The sequence below is a fragment of the Cygnus olor genome, chromosome 2, assembly GCF_009769625.2.
Source record: "Cygnus olor isolate bCygOlo1 chromosome 2, bCygOlo1.pri.v2, whole genome shotgun sequence".
NCBI lineage: Eukaryota > Metazoa > Chordata > Aves > Anseriformes > Anatidae > Cygnus > Cygnus olor.
The window spans coordinates 137960313-137973965 of record NC_049170.1 but is presented as its reverse complement, the minus strand read 5'-3'; the positions used below and the strand labels follow the sequence as shown (position 1 = coordinate 137973965).

At 38.0% G+C, this 13653-nt stretch overlaps 1 protein-coding gene across 1 annotated transcript in view; it reads left to right on the top strand.

Annotated features, from left to right (window-relative positions):
• The window catches only part of STK3 (serine/threonine kinase 3), a 141047-nt gene that overhangs the window by 71888 nt on the left and 55506 nt on the right, over window positions 1-13653 (top strand). Inside the window, exon 9 of the mRNA XM_040548595.1 lies at window positions 6829-7021. Coding sequence (XP_040404529.1) covers window positions 6829-7021 — 193 coding nt within the window. The remainder of the gene's footprint in view (window positions 1-6828; window positions 7022-13653) is intronic.

Below are 13653 nucleotides of genomic sequence, written 5' to 3'. Positions count from 1 at the left end.
GTTTCAGTGCAACACATCGTTGTAAGAAATTCCAGGTGGCTTTGAGAGGTGACACCAACATCTTCAGTTGCACTTGTTAAAGATTCTGAACAGCTGAAAGCACAAAAATAAGAAATTTTGCTGAACAGTGGGACAAGCTATTACATTTTTTTATTTAACTGGAGAAGTTGTCTGTACCGTTTTTCCTGAACGTGTGTTATTCGTGTGTTCACAGTGCAACGCGATGCATGTTAGAAGTCTGAAGCACCACGTAGGTGTGAGGCCCTAACAAAGTGAAATTCTGGACAGTGCAGATTTTAGTTTTTAAAGCTTACTAGGCAGATATCAATGAATGAGGCCACAGGTGGTTTTAGGAAACCACAATTCTGAAAAATACAGATGGTCTTGTGTGCTGTTTGCATGATCAAGCAGCTCAAATGATAGCATAGGTTTTGATTAGCCAACGTGCTCTGATGGCTGCGGTTCTACGAAAAGCTGTGGCAGTCCCTGCCTATTCTTTGTGTAGCAGTAGTGATGGGAAGTTACAAGTCTATTTCTTCATCTTTTAGTATCTACAAATGTTTTCAGATTGTATGTGGAATCGGAATCACTGTTCAGTTGGAAGGTAGCAATCACACAGCACATAAATTCTGCAAAACAATACCTTAAAAGTGGATTTGTCCCAGTGATACGGCTGCGAAGGCCTAACCTGGAGGTGCTAAGGCAGACTCAGGCCTGAGGAATGTGCGTGTAGTAACTCCTAGGAGCAAGGGCAAGTGTTGGTGTTAATGGTAAGCAGACAGTGTATCGGTGTTAAAGGTCTCTCATGGGCAGTGACTTGAGTCCATATACTGTTGAAAAAGAATGGTTTGAATTAACCTATCTGGGGCTTGTATTTATTGCTCTGAAACCCCAAGAATTTCCTATGCGAAGCTCGAGCAGTTGTGCTAATTGCTCACTGCTACGGGTGTTGGGACCCCTCAGGAAGGAAGGCGTAAAATATCTGTAGTGTGATGTTCTTTTAGTTAGGAAACAGGATTTAGCTCTAACTACTATATTTGCATATGTGCATGTATATTTAATTCCCTATTAGTTACGCATGTATTGTAATGGTCATCTGACCAAGTGGAATGGGAAGGAATGGGTGATTGTGAAGAATCGCCCTGGGGGTGTTCAAGGAAAGGTTGGACATGGTGCTTAGGGACATGGTTCAGTGGGTGACATTGGTGGTAGGGGGATGGTTGGGCCAGATGATCTTGCTGGAGGTCTCTTCCAACCTTTATGATTTATGATTTCACAATTAAGTACTTGATTTTCAGGATCAATTCAGTTTGTTATCCTTCAAGTGAGGAAGAGTCACATCACCAAAACCACCTTCTACTTCTTGGATTTACCACTTGCTGTGAATGCTTTGTAGTACAGGAAGTTGTCAATCACAATGAAAATATTTTTTGCTCTTCAAAACTCTGTAGTATACAGCTGTAAATAAACGGCTGTGTTTAAATACAGTCTTTATGTCTATATCCTTCCAAAGATATATAATATCATTAAAAATAGCTTGCTCTGAATGGACTTCGTGCCTGTTACAAGAGCTGCTTGTGTGATGAGAATGCTTTCTGACAAACTGACATGTTTTGATAGGTGCTGAGGTAATTGTACAGATTTTTTTAATTAAGCAAAAATTGCAAGTGGTGTATTCTACAGAAGGTTAATCCCAATATCAAAGTTTAAATGTTAGTTTAGGCATTGCTAAACATGACCAATCTCTTCTCGTGTGCGTTTTTTGAAGTGTGATGTGAGTTTGGTTCTGAGGTTGGGCAGCTGTATTGTGGGAATGCAAACCGACTTGTTGCCTGGCAGCTCACAGGAAACACGTCTAAATATTTATTTCTGTGGATCTTTAAAGGAATGAGCTAATAAGCAGCTCTTCCTGTATGTTTTCTTTTGCATTTTAATGTCTCTATTATATGAGGAATGTTTAATTATTTTAGGGTACTCAAATAATTACTGCTCCAGTAAGCCATTTTTGCTTTTTTCTTAGTCAATTATCAGCTGGCAACTACCAGAGACTTAGACAACTGCCAGTTATCAGTTATTCCTATGTTAAGGTTTATTCATTCAAAAGTTCATTTGATTAATCATATATTAGTTATGAAACATCTTCTGCCTTTTGAGACCTTAGAAAATAATTGTTGTTCTTATTCGTTTATATGTTTATATCCTTTTTATATGTTTATAGTTTTTAAATCATTGTTTTAAAAGACTACTGAGTCATTTAAGTTATTTTGTATTTTAAATCTGATACACCAGACTGTATTTTTAGAGGTTTTTATATTTACTTTCATGCGTCTTTGTGTGTATGTGCTTGTGTGTATGATATGCTACATCTATTTATCTATCTATAGATAATATATGTAGCTTTGCAGGACAAATATAGTGTTAAAACTTCCTGTTCTCATAGCGTTTTTCCTCTTAAGTCAAAGGACATGTGTTATATATAGCAATTGGTCTTGACTACAGTCCTCTAAGTGTCCTGAAATTAAGTAAGAAATACCTAGAGGTTATTTTGTCCATTGAAATACACCTATCCAAGGGGTACCAACAGCTTTTCAGGAGCATATTGTTCAAGTCCTCAGCAATTTAGAGCCAAAAGGATGACTAAACAGTGTGGTAGGTGTAAGCAACAAGTCATTGTCACTAGGCTTGTCAGTTAAAAGTATGTAGAAAATAAGTTTAAATGTTGTTTCATGACTAAATTTAGTCTGAATGTATAGGTCTCTTGGAATTTGCTGGGATTTGAGCGTGTGCTGAAAGTCAAGTCGTTGTGGTTTTGCTGATATGTTTAAACTTATGTGTGTGCTCAGTACTAAGCATGTACTCAGGTTGTAGTTGGGCTTTATAGGTGTTGGGAACTTTTAAAAATCCTTGTTCTTGCCCAGACTGTAGTATGTGTTTATGTAGCTACTATAGTGCTTTTACAAAAAGATAACTGTGACTACAGCCACGTTTTTCAAGGGTGATGATGAGGTGTTAATAGTAAATGAAATTATTTTACAGGATACTAAATTTTGCCAGCATGTAAATCTTCCTTTAATGCCTTGCAGTCTAGTCGCTGTCTTTGGTGCCATCTAGTGTTTTTTTATTCACACAAACCACAGCTAAAGAGATTTCAAAGGCAAGCTGCTATATTTCCTTGTCTTTTTTTTTTTTTTAACTAGTCTTCAACCCTTTTTTTCCCCTATGAATCTTAAAAACACAATAGGAAAAACCCATGAATCTTAATCACTTCTCATTTGATTATATTCTAATGTAGGTTCACATATGATATGCAAGCTCATCTTTTCTGTGAATACTTTTCTTGTGTGTTGATGCTATCTTCTATGTAAAAAACATATTTTTTGAGTCTTGCACGTTGCTACTGAATTGTTCTTGAGTTTGCTCTCCTGGTAATCGAGTCTCCATGATTATGTTTTTGTGCTTTAAGGGTTTGCTTTGTTAATCTTCTAACTTACTTTGGTAGATAAGGAGATCCAAAGAATTAGTCCCATAAGGTTGCAGGATATTGGCAATCTTTTACTTATTCTTTCTTTAGGATATAATGTTGTTCGGAGTTTCTGTGGTTGATTGTAATCTCTTTAGCATCTCAAGAGATGTTAGCTGTCTTGCTTGTGCACACTTCCAGTTGCTGTATACTGGCAAATTAGAAATAAAAGTTTGATGCTTGTCACTTGTACACAAGAGAATGGCAGACAGTTTAAAACCATAGCTAGCTGTTTCTATTACTTGATTTTTGGATCTGTTTTTGTAAACAATATGAGAACATGACACTTCAGCTTTAAGACCTTATATTCTTTCCTCGTTAAAATTGATATTATGTTTTTTATTTAATCAGGGAGTTTACCTGTTTTAATAACAGATCAGAAGTTCTACATCAATATTTATGAACTCTAAAGTATGAATCATAATTTGTTCAAGGAATCACTTTCATCTGTCATATAAACATGCACTTACATAATTTTATTAAAAAAATATCCTGTTACTTTTTCAGGTCCACTCTGCTTTTCTGCAGTATTAGCTAAATCTCATATTTGTGAGAAATACTGGGATGACAAATCTGGAAGCAACTGGGTTTACTTCAAAAAATTGATTACTTTTTTGTAGGCACAGACCCTGAAAAAACTCGATATTGCTTTCTTTCATTATTTCATTCCTGATCTAGAGAAAACACTGGTGATCAAAATTGTTGTGTGCTTCCATTTTTGGGGCAACTACCCTGTTAGTACCGAGGTTGGCTTATGTGATTCCCAGTCTTCTAGATACTGGATGATAACTGTGCTCTGCTGAGAGGTAATAGTAAGACAAAGACTTTTGTCACTCTTGGATTGGAAGATAAAATGCTGTTCTTTGAAAAAATCCTGATACTTGATTTGACTGAAGAACTAAAAACTCTGTATTTTTAATGAAGCAGAAGATATGAAAATGGTTCACTTATGAATCCGTTTCATATTTGATCATATTTCTGGCCATTACTCTTCCCCCCCCCCCAAAAAAATAAGAATTGAAACTTCAGGAAAATGTTTTTTCATTTCTGCTTTCAACTTTAGTAAGTTTAGCATGCGGATGTTAATACTAGGCAAGCAAACCTGTAAATCAGATGTTACTGTGTTTTAAACTCAGAGATTTGCCCGTATGTTAGAGATGCTTCATTTGTAGCCTTCAGTAGGAGAAGCAGCAGGATGTCATGACTAAGTTAGGCACTGTAGTGCTGTACTGAAAGAAACACTCATAAACAAACACCTTTGGCACTTCTAAAATACAACAAAAAAGAGAATATTGGATGAAAAGACTTTACTTTCCAAGTAAAGTACTTCTCAGGAAAGGTAAAATATAACTTACAGAAACCAGCGGGTCAGCAAGAACGTTCAGGAAAAATAAAAGTAGTAACGAAAATTAAAGCTGCCACCAGGAGGAGCACTACTAAAATATCCTTATTTATTTAAGGGCACAGTCCTCTAGTGCTGTATCTGTAAACTATCTCAATCTTTGGGAATATCATACTTTTTTAAGATAGGGTACTAAAAAGAGTGTTTTAGGATGCAGCTTAAAAAATGCAAATGAGCTAATATTTTTAGAAATTATAATCTGGAAAATGATGATTCTTTTGACATTTGGAATTTTATTCACAGATTTAGATCTGTATCCCGGTTTCAGTATGTTACGCAGTTAGCTAGACTCTCTGAATTGAAATTAGATCTCTTTTTGTGTCTCTGGGTTGAGACGTAGCAGGATTCTTTTCAGGAGCTGGTCTGTTGGTATTGCTACTAACTGCAGTTCTCTGTATCTGCTCTGACCAACGACTGGCAAAACAAGCACTCATGTAATATAGCTGGCTCTTCAAATTACATCTCTACTACAGGCAAATCCCTGCTATGTTAGAGAATACCAGGAAAGGAAAGGAACTAGTTCAGTAAGAAACAGCAAGTTCCAGAACTGAAAGGTTTGGGGACTAGGGTACTTTTTTCTTTGTACAGGTCTCTTCATAGTTAAAACATAAAATATATAAAGCAATAGGAAGATGCAAGCAAAAGGGAAAATTAGTGGGTCAAGTCTTGTTTCAACATTACGTATAGCAACAAGCATGTTATTTGTAACTGGCAAATAATAAAGTGTTAGATGATAGCTTTTCAAGATGAGCTGTGTAGTTAGAATATTTTGCTAATCAGGGATAGAATTTGTTTAGAATGCAAATTAAGTTTTGTCATAGCAGAGGAAATGCATGCATATATGGATCTTTTTTCTGTCTTGTCTAGGAAGGTTATGAAATCAATGAAAGTAGCATTTATGCAGAAAATTTAGACAAAAAGGCATAAAGTGTCTTCATGAGGAGGGGTATTATTTCTTGCACTATTAATTATGGGTACACTTATTAAACTGTTTTTATTATTGTTGTTGTTGAGTAATAAAATTTACTCATAGAAAATGTATGTAGCCCATCACGTTATTCCTGAAATCCTGTACGGTCGTGCATATCCTCAAAATCAAACTTCAGAAGTGACTGAAATTTCCCAGTAGTGTTTTCAAATATTAGTATTCCACATAAATTTTATAATTCATTAACTGCATTGTCACTATTTCTGTTTTATATTCCTGGCACGTTACTGTCATTGATTCAAAATGCTCTTTTATCTCTTCATAATGTTAGCTCTTCCCTCACCCACACCCTTGGTTATTAAGTAAGGGCTTTATAGATGTTTTTCTACACTGTATAAATTGTTTTGCTTGCTCTTTTGAAAGTTTTTCTTTAAAAGAGAACTAATACTTGAAGTAAGCCAAGCTGATTTTTCCATTCCTGGGGTGGACTTCCAAAACTTTCAGAAGGTTGTTTAATACTTGTTTGAACTGTCATCTGGGTGCTGTGTGATATAAGATGCAGGGCATGGTATTTATTTAGGGATGATCAGCACAAATCCTTGGTGATGGTCTGCTACAAAACAACCAAATCACCTTCTGTGACATGTGGTACTGATCTTGGATCCCAAAGAAGTATAAGGGGTCTTGAAAATCAGTGAGATGTTCAAAGCTGGGTGCTGATGGAAAGTGGGTGTGTGGGACACACTTCTGGTAAATCCATCCTGCCATACATCTGGCAGAAAGAAGAAAGTTTTTATTCTTCCTTTATAAAGTGCTTTTTTTGTTTTGTTTTTTTTTTAAATATTTTTAAGTCTGGAAGTCTAGCAGTACAACTAGGTCGTGTGAAGATACAAAAACCGATGAATAAGCATTCAGATTGCTTCTTAACTTTGTTTTTTTGAAATGCTCTACTGAATTCTGACAAACTTTCCTTGATAGGATGAAGATGAGCTGGACTCGCACACCATGGTGAAGACCAGTTCAGAGAGTGCTGGTACCATGAGGGCTACAAGCACGATGAGTGAAGGTGCTCAGACGATGATTGAACACAACAGTACCATGTTAGAGTCAGACTTGGGGACCATGGTAATAAATAGCGATGATGATGAAGAGGAAGATGGGACCATGAAAAGTATGTTGCTGTTTTACTTCCCTTTTCTATTAATACTACACTATGTTTTCTCATCCTGCATGAGAACGTTGTGTCATCAGTGTCCTTTATGTGTCAAATTTTGTGGTTAAAAGTTGGAAAGAGGGGTACTTGGCACTGCTATAGTAGGAGATTCAAAGCATAAGCCTGGTTTTGGAGCTTTGCAAGCCTCTCTGGAGGACTCTGAAATTAGTCTTTTGTGAATTCTCCTTTCTATTACTTGTCTCTTGCTTTCTGCCTCATGTCCCACATACATTTGCACCAGTTCCTTGGAGCTAAAGTGAAATGGTGTGACTGTGTGGGAAGCTGCTGCTTCAGTGTCAGTGTTCATGGGAACTCGTCATGACTCTCTATGGGTGCAGCAATCACTGCAGATCTTGCTGCAAAGTTGTTTTGTATTTCATGATTAACTAGCAGATTTTTCTCTTGGAAGAGAGCATTATTATTTGAACATTTGTTGAAATCTAATTTAGTAATGCTTGATTTAAAGGAATGATCAAAAAATAACAAAACCTAAATAAAAAAAAAATTTAAATTGACTTCAGCAGCATAACTGATTACATAACAATGAGGAAAAAAGTTTCAAGGTATAAAAATATAAATTACACTGACATATGCATAATGTGTATTTGTTAAACAGTAAATTTACATGTTTACTTTTTGATGTGTTCATTGTTTGGCTGAGGACTGCTGCAGAATTAGGCCCACTGAATTAAACAGAATTATTTCTTTGAACGGGCAGAATCAATAGGTGAGTCTAACTCTATGTGCCTGATCCTGTAAGTCATAATGTAATGTATAATTCCGGGATATTATTTAAATATGTTTGCTGAATGCAAGTATAAGGTTGTATTTCTGTTTGTATATATACCACCTGCTGCAATTTGATTGGAAAGATGGGTTCGAAGTGCAAATCAGGTATGTTTTCTTTTTGGTTCAGTATATAGCAAATGGGCAGGAAAGGGGGATTTGTTGATACATGTTTTTCTTTCTTTTAGTCTTCTTAGCAATAAACATACCTCTTGATTAGTGATTAGTTTAAGTAGGATGATTCACATCATGAAAGCACTCTGTACATGCTTTAATTTGTTTTCACGCTGAAACAGTATTCCTCTATTAAACTGAGAGGATAATGGAAGGTTAGAATAAGTGATCTTAAACTAATACTTTCAACAAGTTAAGGAAAAGATTAGTGATGCAAAAAAATCTGAAAAGGTATTGCAAACAAATTTAGTGTAAAGGATAATAAAATAATTCTTGTGGTGGAAGTATTACGAAGTAGGGGGGTTGTGCAGTTTCTATGCAGTTGTTCAAATCACCAGGGCTTAATAACTGTCCATGTAGCTTTTCTATGTACTGGGGGGAAATACCTGTCAATATGCCAAACTGATCAAAAACGTTTCCTTACATTTGCACTGAAATCTCTTATCGTGATTCTTTCTTATGTTGTTGGAGACGCTGTTTTTTAAAAAAAGTACAGTCATTTTCAGTCTGAATTTATTTTAGTAGCAATGTGTAATAAGAAAGTAATTACCTTTCTATAGCTTGACATTTTGTCAGTGCAGTTTGTAAACCTGTTCTTCCCTCTTACCGAACACAAGAATGCAGTCCCTGGGACGGCAGGCTTCCTCCCCCAGAGCTAACTGTCTTGACACCTGTAACCCCAGCAAAGGAAAGCCAGCACCCTGGAAGCAGCCTGATAGCAAGTGATGGTTTCATCTGGCTGGCAGGGGACAGGTTTGGGTTCCTGCATTTGCACAGTGAACTTTACTGTGTTTTACATTAGATGCTGACTGCTTAAAAGTTAGAGCTGATTCAAGAATAGGGCCTCCACATCTCTCGGCTGAAAATATAAGTCATGTTTACTCATGTTTACTTTAGCTGGTCTTCCTCTGGTTCTGTGATTCGTGTGTTATGGGCTGAAGCAGGAGCACTAGCAGGTGTCCTAAATAAACGTCACCAGGAATGGATGTACAAATCATTGCTCTTCTTAAGAGACAGATGCAGATTTGTCCTACTTTCTGCTTGAAAAAGACAAGATTTTAGAGATCGGTTGCTTTTTTCAACCTTTATGGGCAAGGTGGGTGCTTCCTACACGTTGCATGACTTGATAGTAATAAATCAGACCAGGTAGCTTAAAAGTGCTCTCTGATACTTCTGAATAACACTTGCAAGCAGTATGGAGAAATAAGCTTAGTTAACTAGGGAAGAGGGCTTTTATTTCCTTCCTAGAGACACAAAATATTTATGACAAACATTTTTGTAATGCTCTTGTTTAGTTTCACATTTGTTTCCCTCTGCCTTTTGTTTCCCTGCTCAAGGACAAAATAAGAAACAATAATAAGTTTTTATTTATAAGTGTCCATACTTAGAGGCCTCTGGGAGCCATGACAGAAAATAATTAAAACCATGTATATATATTTTTTTCACAAATAGTGAATTGTGCCCAAATAAAACTGGGATTTGGAACAAAGAGGGCTGTCATCCCACCCCAACAAACCATACACAGCCCAGCAATAAACCGCATTTGTGCTTTCTTGCTTAGTATGCCTGTACATGCTCTTCTCTCCTGCTACATAGTGATTATGCAGTATGTAGCAGGAGGGAAGAAAATGCAGAGTACACATAGGTGGGAGGACAGAGTTAAGTCAGTCTCCTCTGTAAGGGTGCTTGGGTAGCTCTGAAATGCACACTTCTTAGGAAGGTCCCACAGCTGGATTTTCAACTCAAAAGAAAAAGATTTTTTTTTCATAACCTATGACCTAGGTTCTGTAACAGCCTTGGTGTGGCCCAGGCACATGTACAACCCCCCTGTAGACTTCAGTAAGACTCCGCATGTTGTCTTGCTGTACACATGTTTATGGGATGGGGCAAAAGAGTTGATGATAAATGTTAAGAAGAGGTGAAAGAAGGGCAGAATAAATAGCTAGCTTTGCTTGAGTGAAATAAACATTTTGGAGTGTAGTTTTTGATTTTATTATATTTTTTCCTTTAAGGATGAGATTTATTTTTCGGACCCTTAACTTGATACCAATATTCTCAGGGCACTTCATTTTCCTATTCTGGATATAACCCTTTAAATAAGACCTACTTAGATGTCTTTTATAATCAAAGAGGTATTACTGATCCTGGTGTCTATTAGTTTTTGCACATTCTGCAATATTTTCTCCTCTTGTTGATAAATATAAATGGAATACTCTTACCAGTGCTTTATATCTGGGGAAAAAAAGAGCTGCAATGAAAGTGATACCTCAGAATTTGAAAGCCATTTGCCATTTTCCTGTTTATGGACAAGTTCCTTATGATCCTCTTCAGTACATACTGTCACTGAATTCATACATACCATAAACGAGTCTAAGAGATTGTTCTTTTCAGTCAAGATTTCATTGGAAGACATTTCTGAATTGGGGAGGTTTTCTGTTTATGCTTTTTTTTTCCTCATAGGTAATTTATAAGAATGAATGAATGCTCCATTTATGGTGGGAGGTTTTGTAATGTATACTATCTTCTGTAATGTGGAATTTTATCACTTTGAGAAAATCCAGTCATCCGATGTCAGTATATACCCGTGTGCATTACTATAGTAATAGAATAGAATAGCTGTGCTAATAGAAGTTAGTAAGGTGTGACTTTTTTCCTGTAGCACTGTTAGTTATTCCATGTTGGTTTCCTAAACGTTCACATAAATGGCTTTTAAAATTACCCAGCAACCTAATTCAGACAGTACTTCTCTAATGATCTCTTCAGCACTTAGCTTGCTATCTCTTGAGACTACATTGCTTTAGTAAAAGAGACTCAAATACAGAGTTCTTTGGATTTTACATCTCTTTTGTAATTTAAAACAATTCTTAAAAATTGTCTTCCCTTTTTGGCAATTAGGATGTATTAGCTTGAATAGTGTAATTATGAATTTATAGGAACTCAGCAAGGAAACTTAATTATGGCCTGGTTTCAACAGTGCTTTAGCCTGGGCATTGATATTTCATTGATGTAGTTTTGTTTAAGCATGCTTACTGTGCTCATGTTAAGACAGTTTGCTTGATGCCATATGCAGGTGTACTAATGTTTTTCCTCATATGTACAGAAACTATGTATGGTAGCTGTTTCCAAGCCTTTTCCAAAACTTGAGACCTCTCCTGTGATTGGTGATCAAGTTGTACATTTATGTCACTAGTAGGAGTATGTTTTACAAATGGGATTTTTTTTGAAAGAAAAATAATGTTGGCAGTTCTGGTTCAAGAGCTGTTGCAAAATACTGGCTTAACATGGATTTCTTTGTCTTGCAGAAATAAAGTGTGCCTCAGCTGGAACAGAGTAATGAGTTTATAACAGTAGTGTCATTGAATTTTTGTATTATATTTTTGGAAAAATATAACAATTGTTAAACTAGTTTTACAAGTCTCATTCTCAGGAAGCAAAGAAATACTTTGTGCAGGAAACTTTTTCTATAAAAGCCTTTAAACTGGAGTTCACAGACTCAAAAAAATCGAAAGTTTTCTCTGGTTGAAAAACAGCTGAATTTTCCACTTAAATGCCAGTTGCAATTATTGCTGATAAATAGGTATATTATGAAACAAAAATCTTGTATAATAGAGTTTTCAATAGTATAATAAGTACCAGTTTTGTACTTTCATTTTTGCCCTCTTGCGTATCTGCCCTGAATACTGAATGAGGCCTGGGTTTGAATAAAGACGTGGGTGTGTAAGTCATACTGATACGACAACTGCAAAATCAATAATCAGTAGCTACTTTATTAGGCAGATATCTGTAGTCAAACATTTCCTAGATACATTTCTTAGTCCTCTGTTAGGTTTCCACCTGCTCTGGCCTGAGTATATGGCGGTCAAGTTTCTGCTGGTACTTCCTTGTGATTCAGAAACTCTGCAGACTGACCCTGAAGCCTCTGAGGTGGTTGCCTAATGGGCATTCGTAAAACGTGCCTAATACGTACTGGCAGAACTGGCCTGCTCATGAAATGCAGTCACAAGCTGTTTAGAATATGTCTGAACCGTACAACGGCTCAGGTTGGAAGGGACCTTAAAGCCCACCCAGTTCCAGCCCCCTGCCATGGGCAGGGACACCTCCCCCCAGACCAGGTTGCCCAAAGCCCCATCCAGCCTGGCCTTGAGCACCTCCAGGGATGGGGCATCCACAGCTTCTCTGGGCAGCCTGTGCCAGTGCCTCACCGCCCTCTGAGAGAAGAATTTCTTCCTAATATCTAATCTAAACCTACCCTCTTTTAGTTTAAAGCCATTCATCCTTGTCCTGTCATTGACTGAGCAAAAAGTTTCTCCCCATCTTTTTTATAAGCCTCCTCTAAGTATTGAAAAACAGCAATAAGGTCACCCCCGTAGCCTTTTCTTTTCCAGGCTGAACAGCCCCACCTCTGTCAGACTTCCTTCACAAGAGAGGTGCTCCAGCCCCCTGATCAACTTTCTGGCCTTCCTCTGGACCCACTCTAACAGCCCCATATCCTTCTTGTACTGGGGACCCCAGACCTGGACGCAGTACTCCAGGTTGAACCTCACGAGGGCAGAGCAGAGGGGGACAATTACCTCCCTCCATCTGCTGGCCACTCCTCTGTGGATGCAGCCCAGGATGCAGTTGGCCTTCTGGGTTGCAAGTGCACACTGCTGGTTCCTGTCGAGGTTTTTGTCCACCAGAACCCCCATGTCCTTCTCCGCAGGGCTGCTCTCAGTGAGTTCTTCTCTAAGTCTGTCCTCATGTCTGGGATTGCCCTGACCTAGGTGCAGCACCTTGTACGTGGCCTTGTTGAACCTCATGAGGTTGACATGGGCCCACTCCTCAAGCTAGTCCAGGTCCCTCTGGATGGCATCCCTTCCTTCTGTCCTGTTGACCGCACCACTCAGCTTGGTGTCATCTGCAAACTTGTGGCTGCACTCGATCCCATTATCTATGTAGTTATGAAGACCATCTATGAAGACGGTGGTTGTATGCACTTTTGATGCGGTAGTGTACTGGTTGGAGAGCTTGCCCAGTGACTGAAGTCTAAAATCCAGGATCTCTTCAGCCCAATTGTATTCCCCACTCCCAGCTCCCATTTCCCAGGAGAATTACCTGCCACTGTGTTGTAGGCTAGGTATGAAACACAAAGCCTAAGTATGTGTTATTGTGTAAGCTGCTGTAGCTTTTGTAGGGAAGGGGATAGTCCAAGGAAGATTAAAGCCGCTTGTGATACGGCTTCTCACACTCATAGTGACAAAGGAATTTATTCAAAGGAAATAAAGATACTGGCAGGAACTTCACAGAAGCGCTGCAGCTAGGAGAGCCTCATCTCCTGACTTCACAGAAGGGGCAGCAGCTGAAAACGTAAGTCAGCTGGGCGGCAGATGGGGATCCCCAGGATGGGGAAGGCTGGGGAAACTGGTGGCTTTTGGCAAAAGGAGGAAAGCTTCGCTCTGTAGATTTGCAGCTGCAGAAGAGGTCTAGTGCCCTGGTAGTAATGGTGTGAGAGAAGGCTTTGCCTGGGAAAGCCTTAGAGGCTTCCCTTAGGAAAACGTAAACAAAGAAACTGTCCTTTGTGTTGAGATAATGTTAGTTTTCTTTGCAACAGCTGTAGTTGCACTCTACCTTAGCTTCGTGATGTGATTACG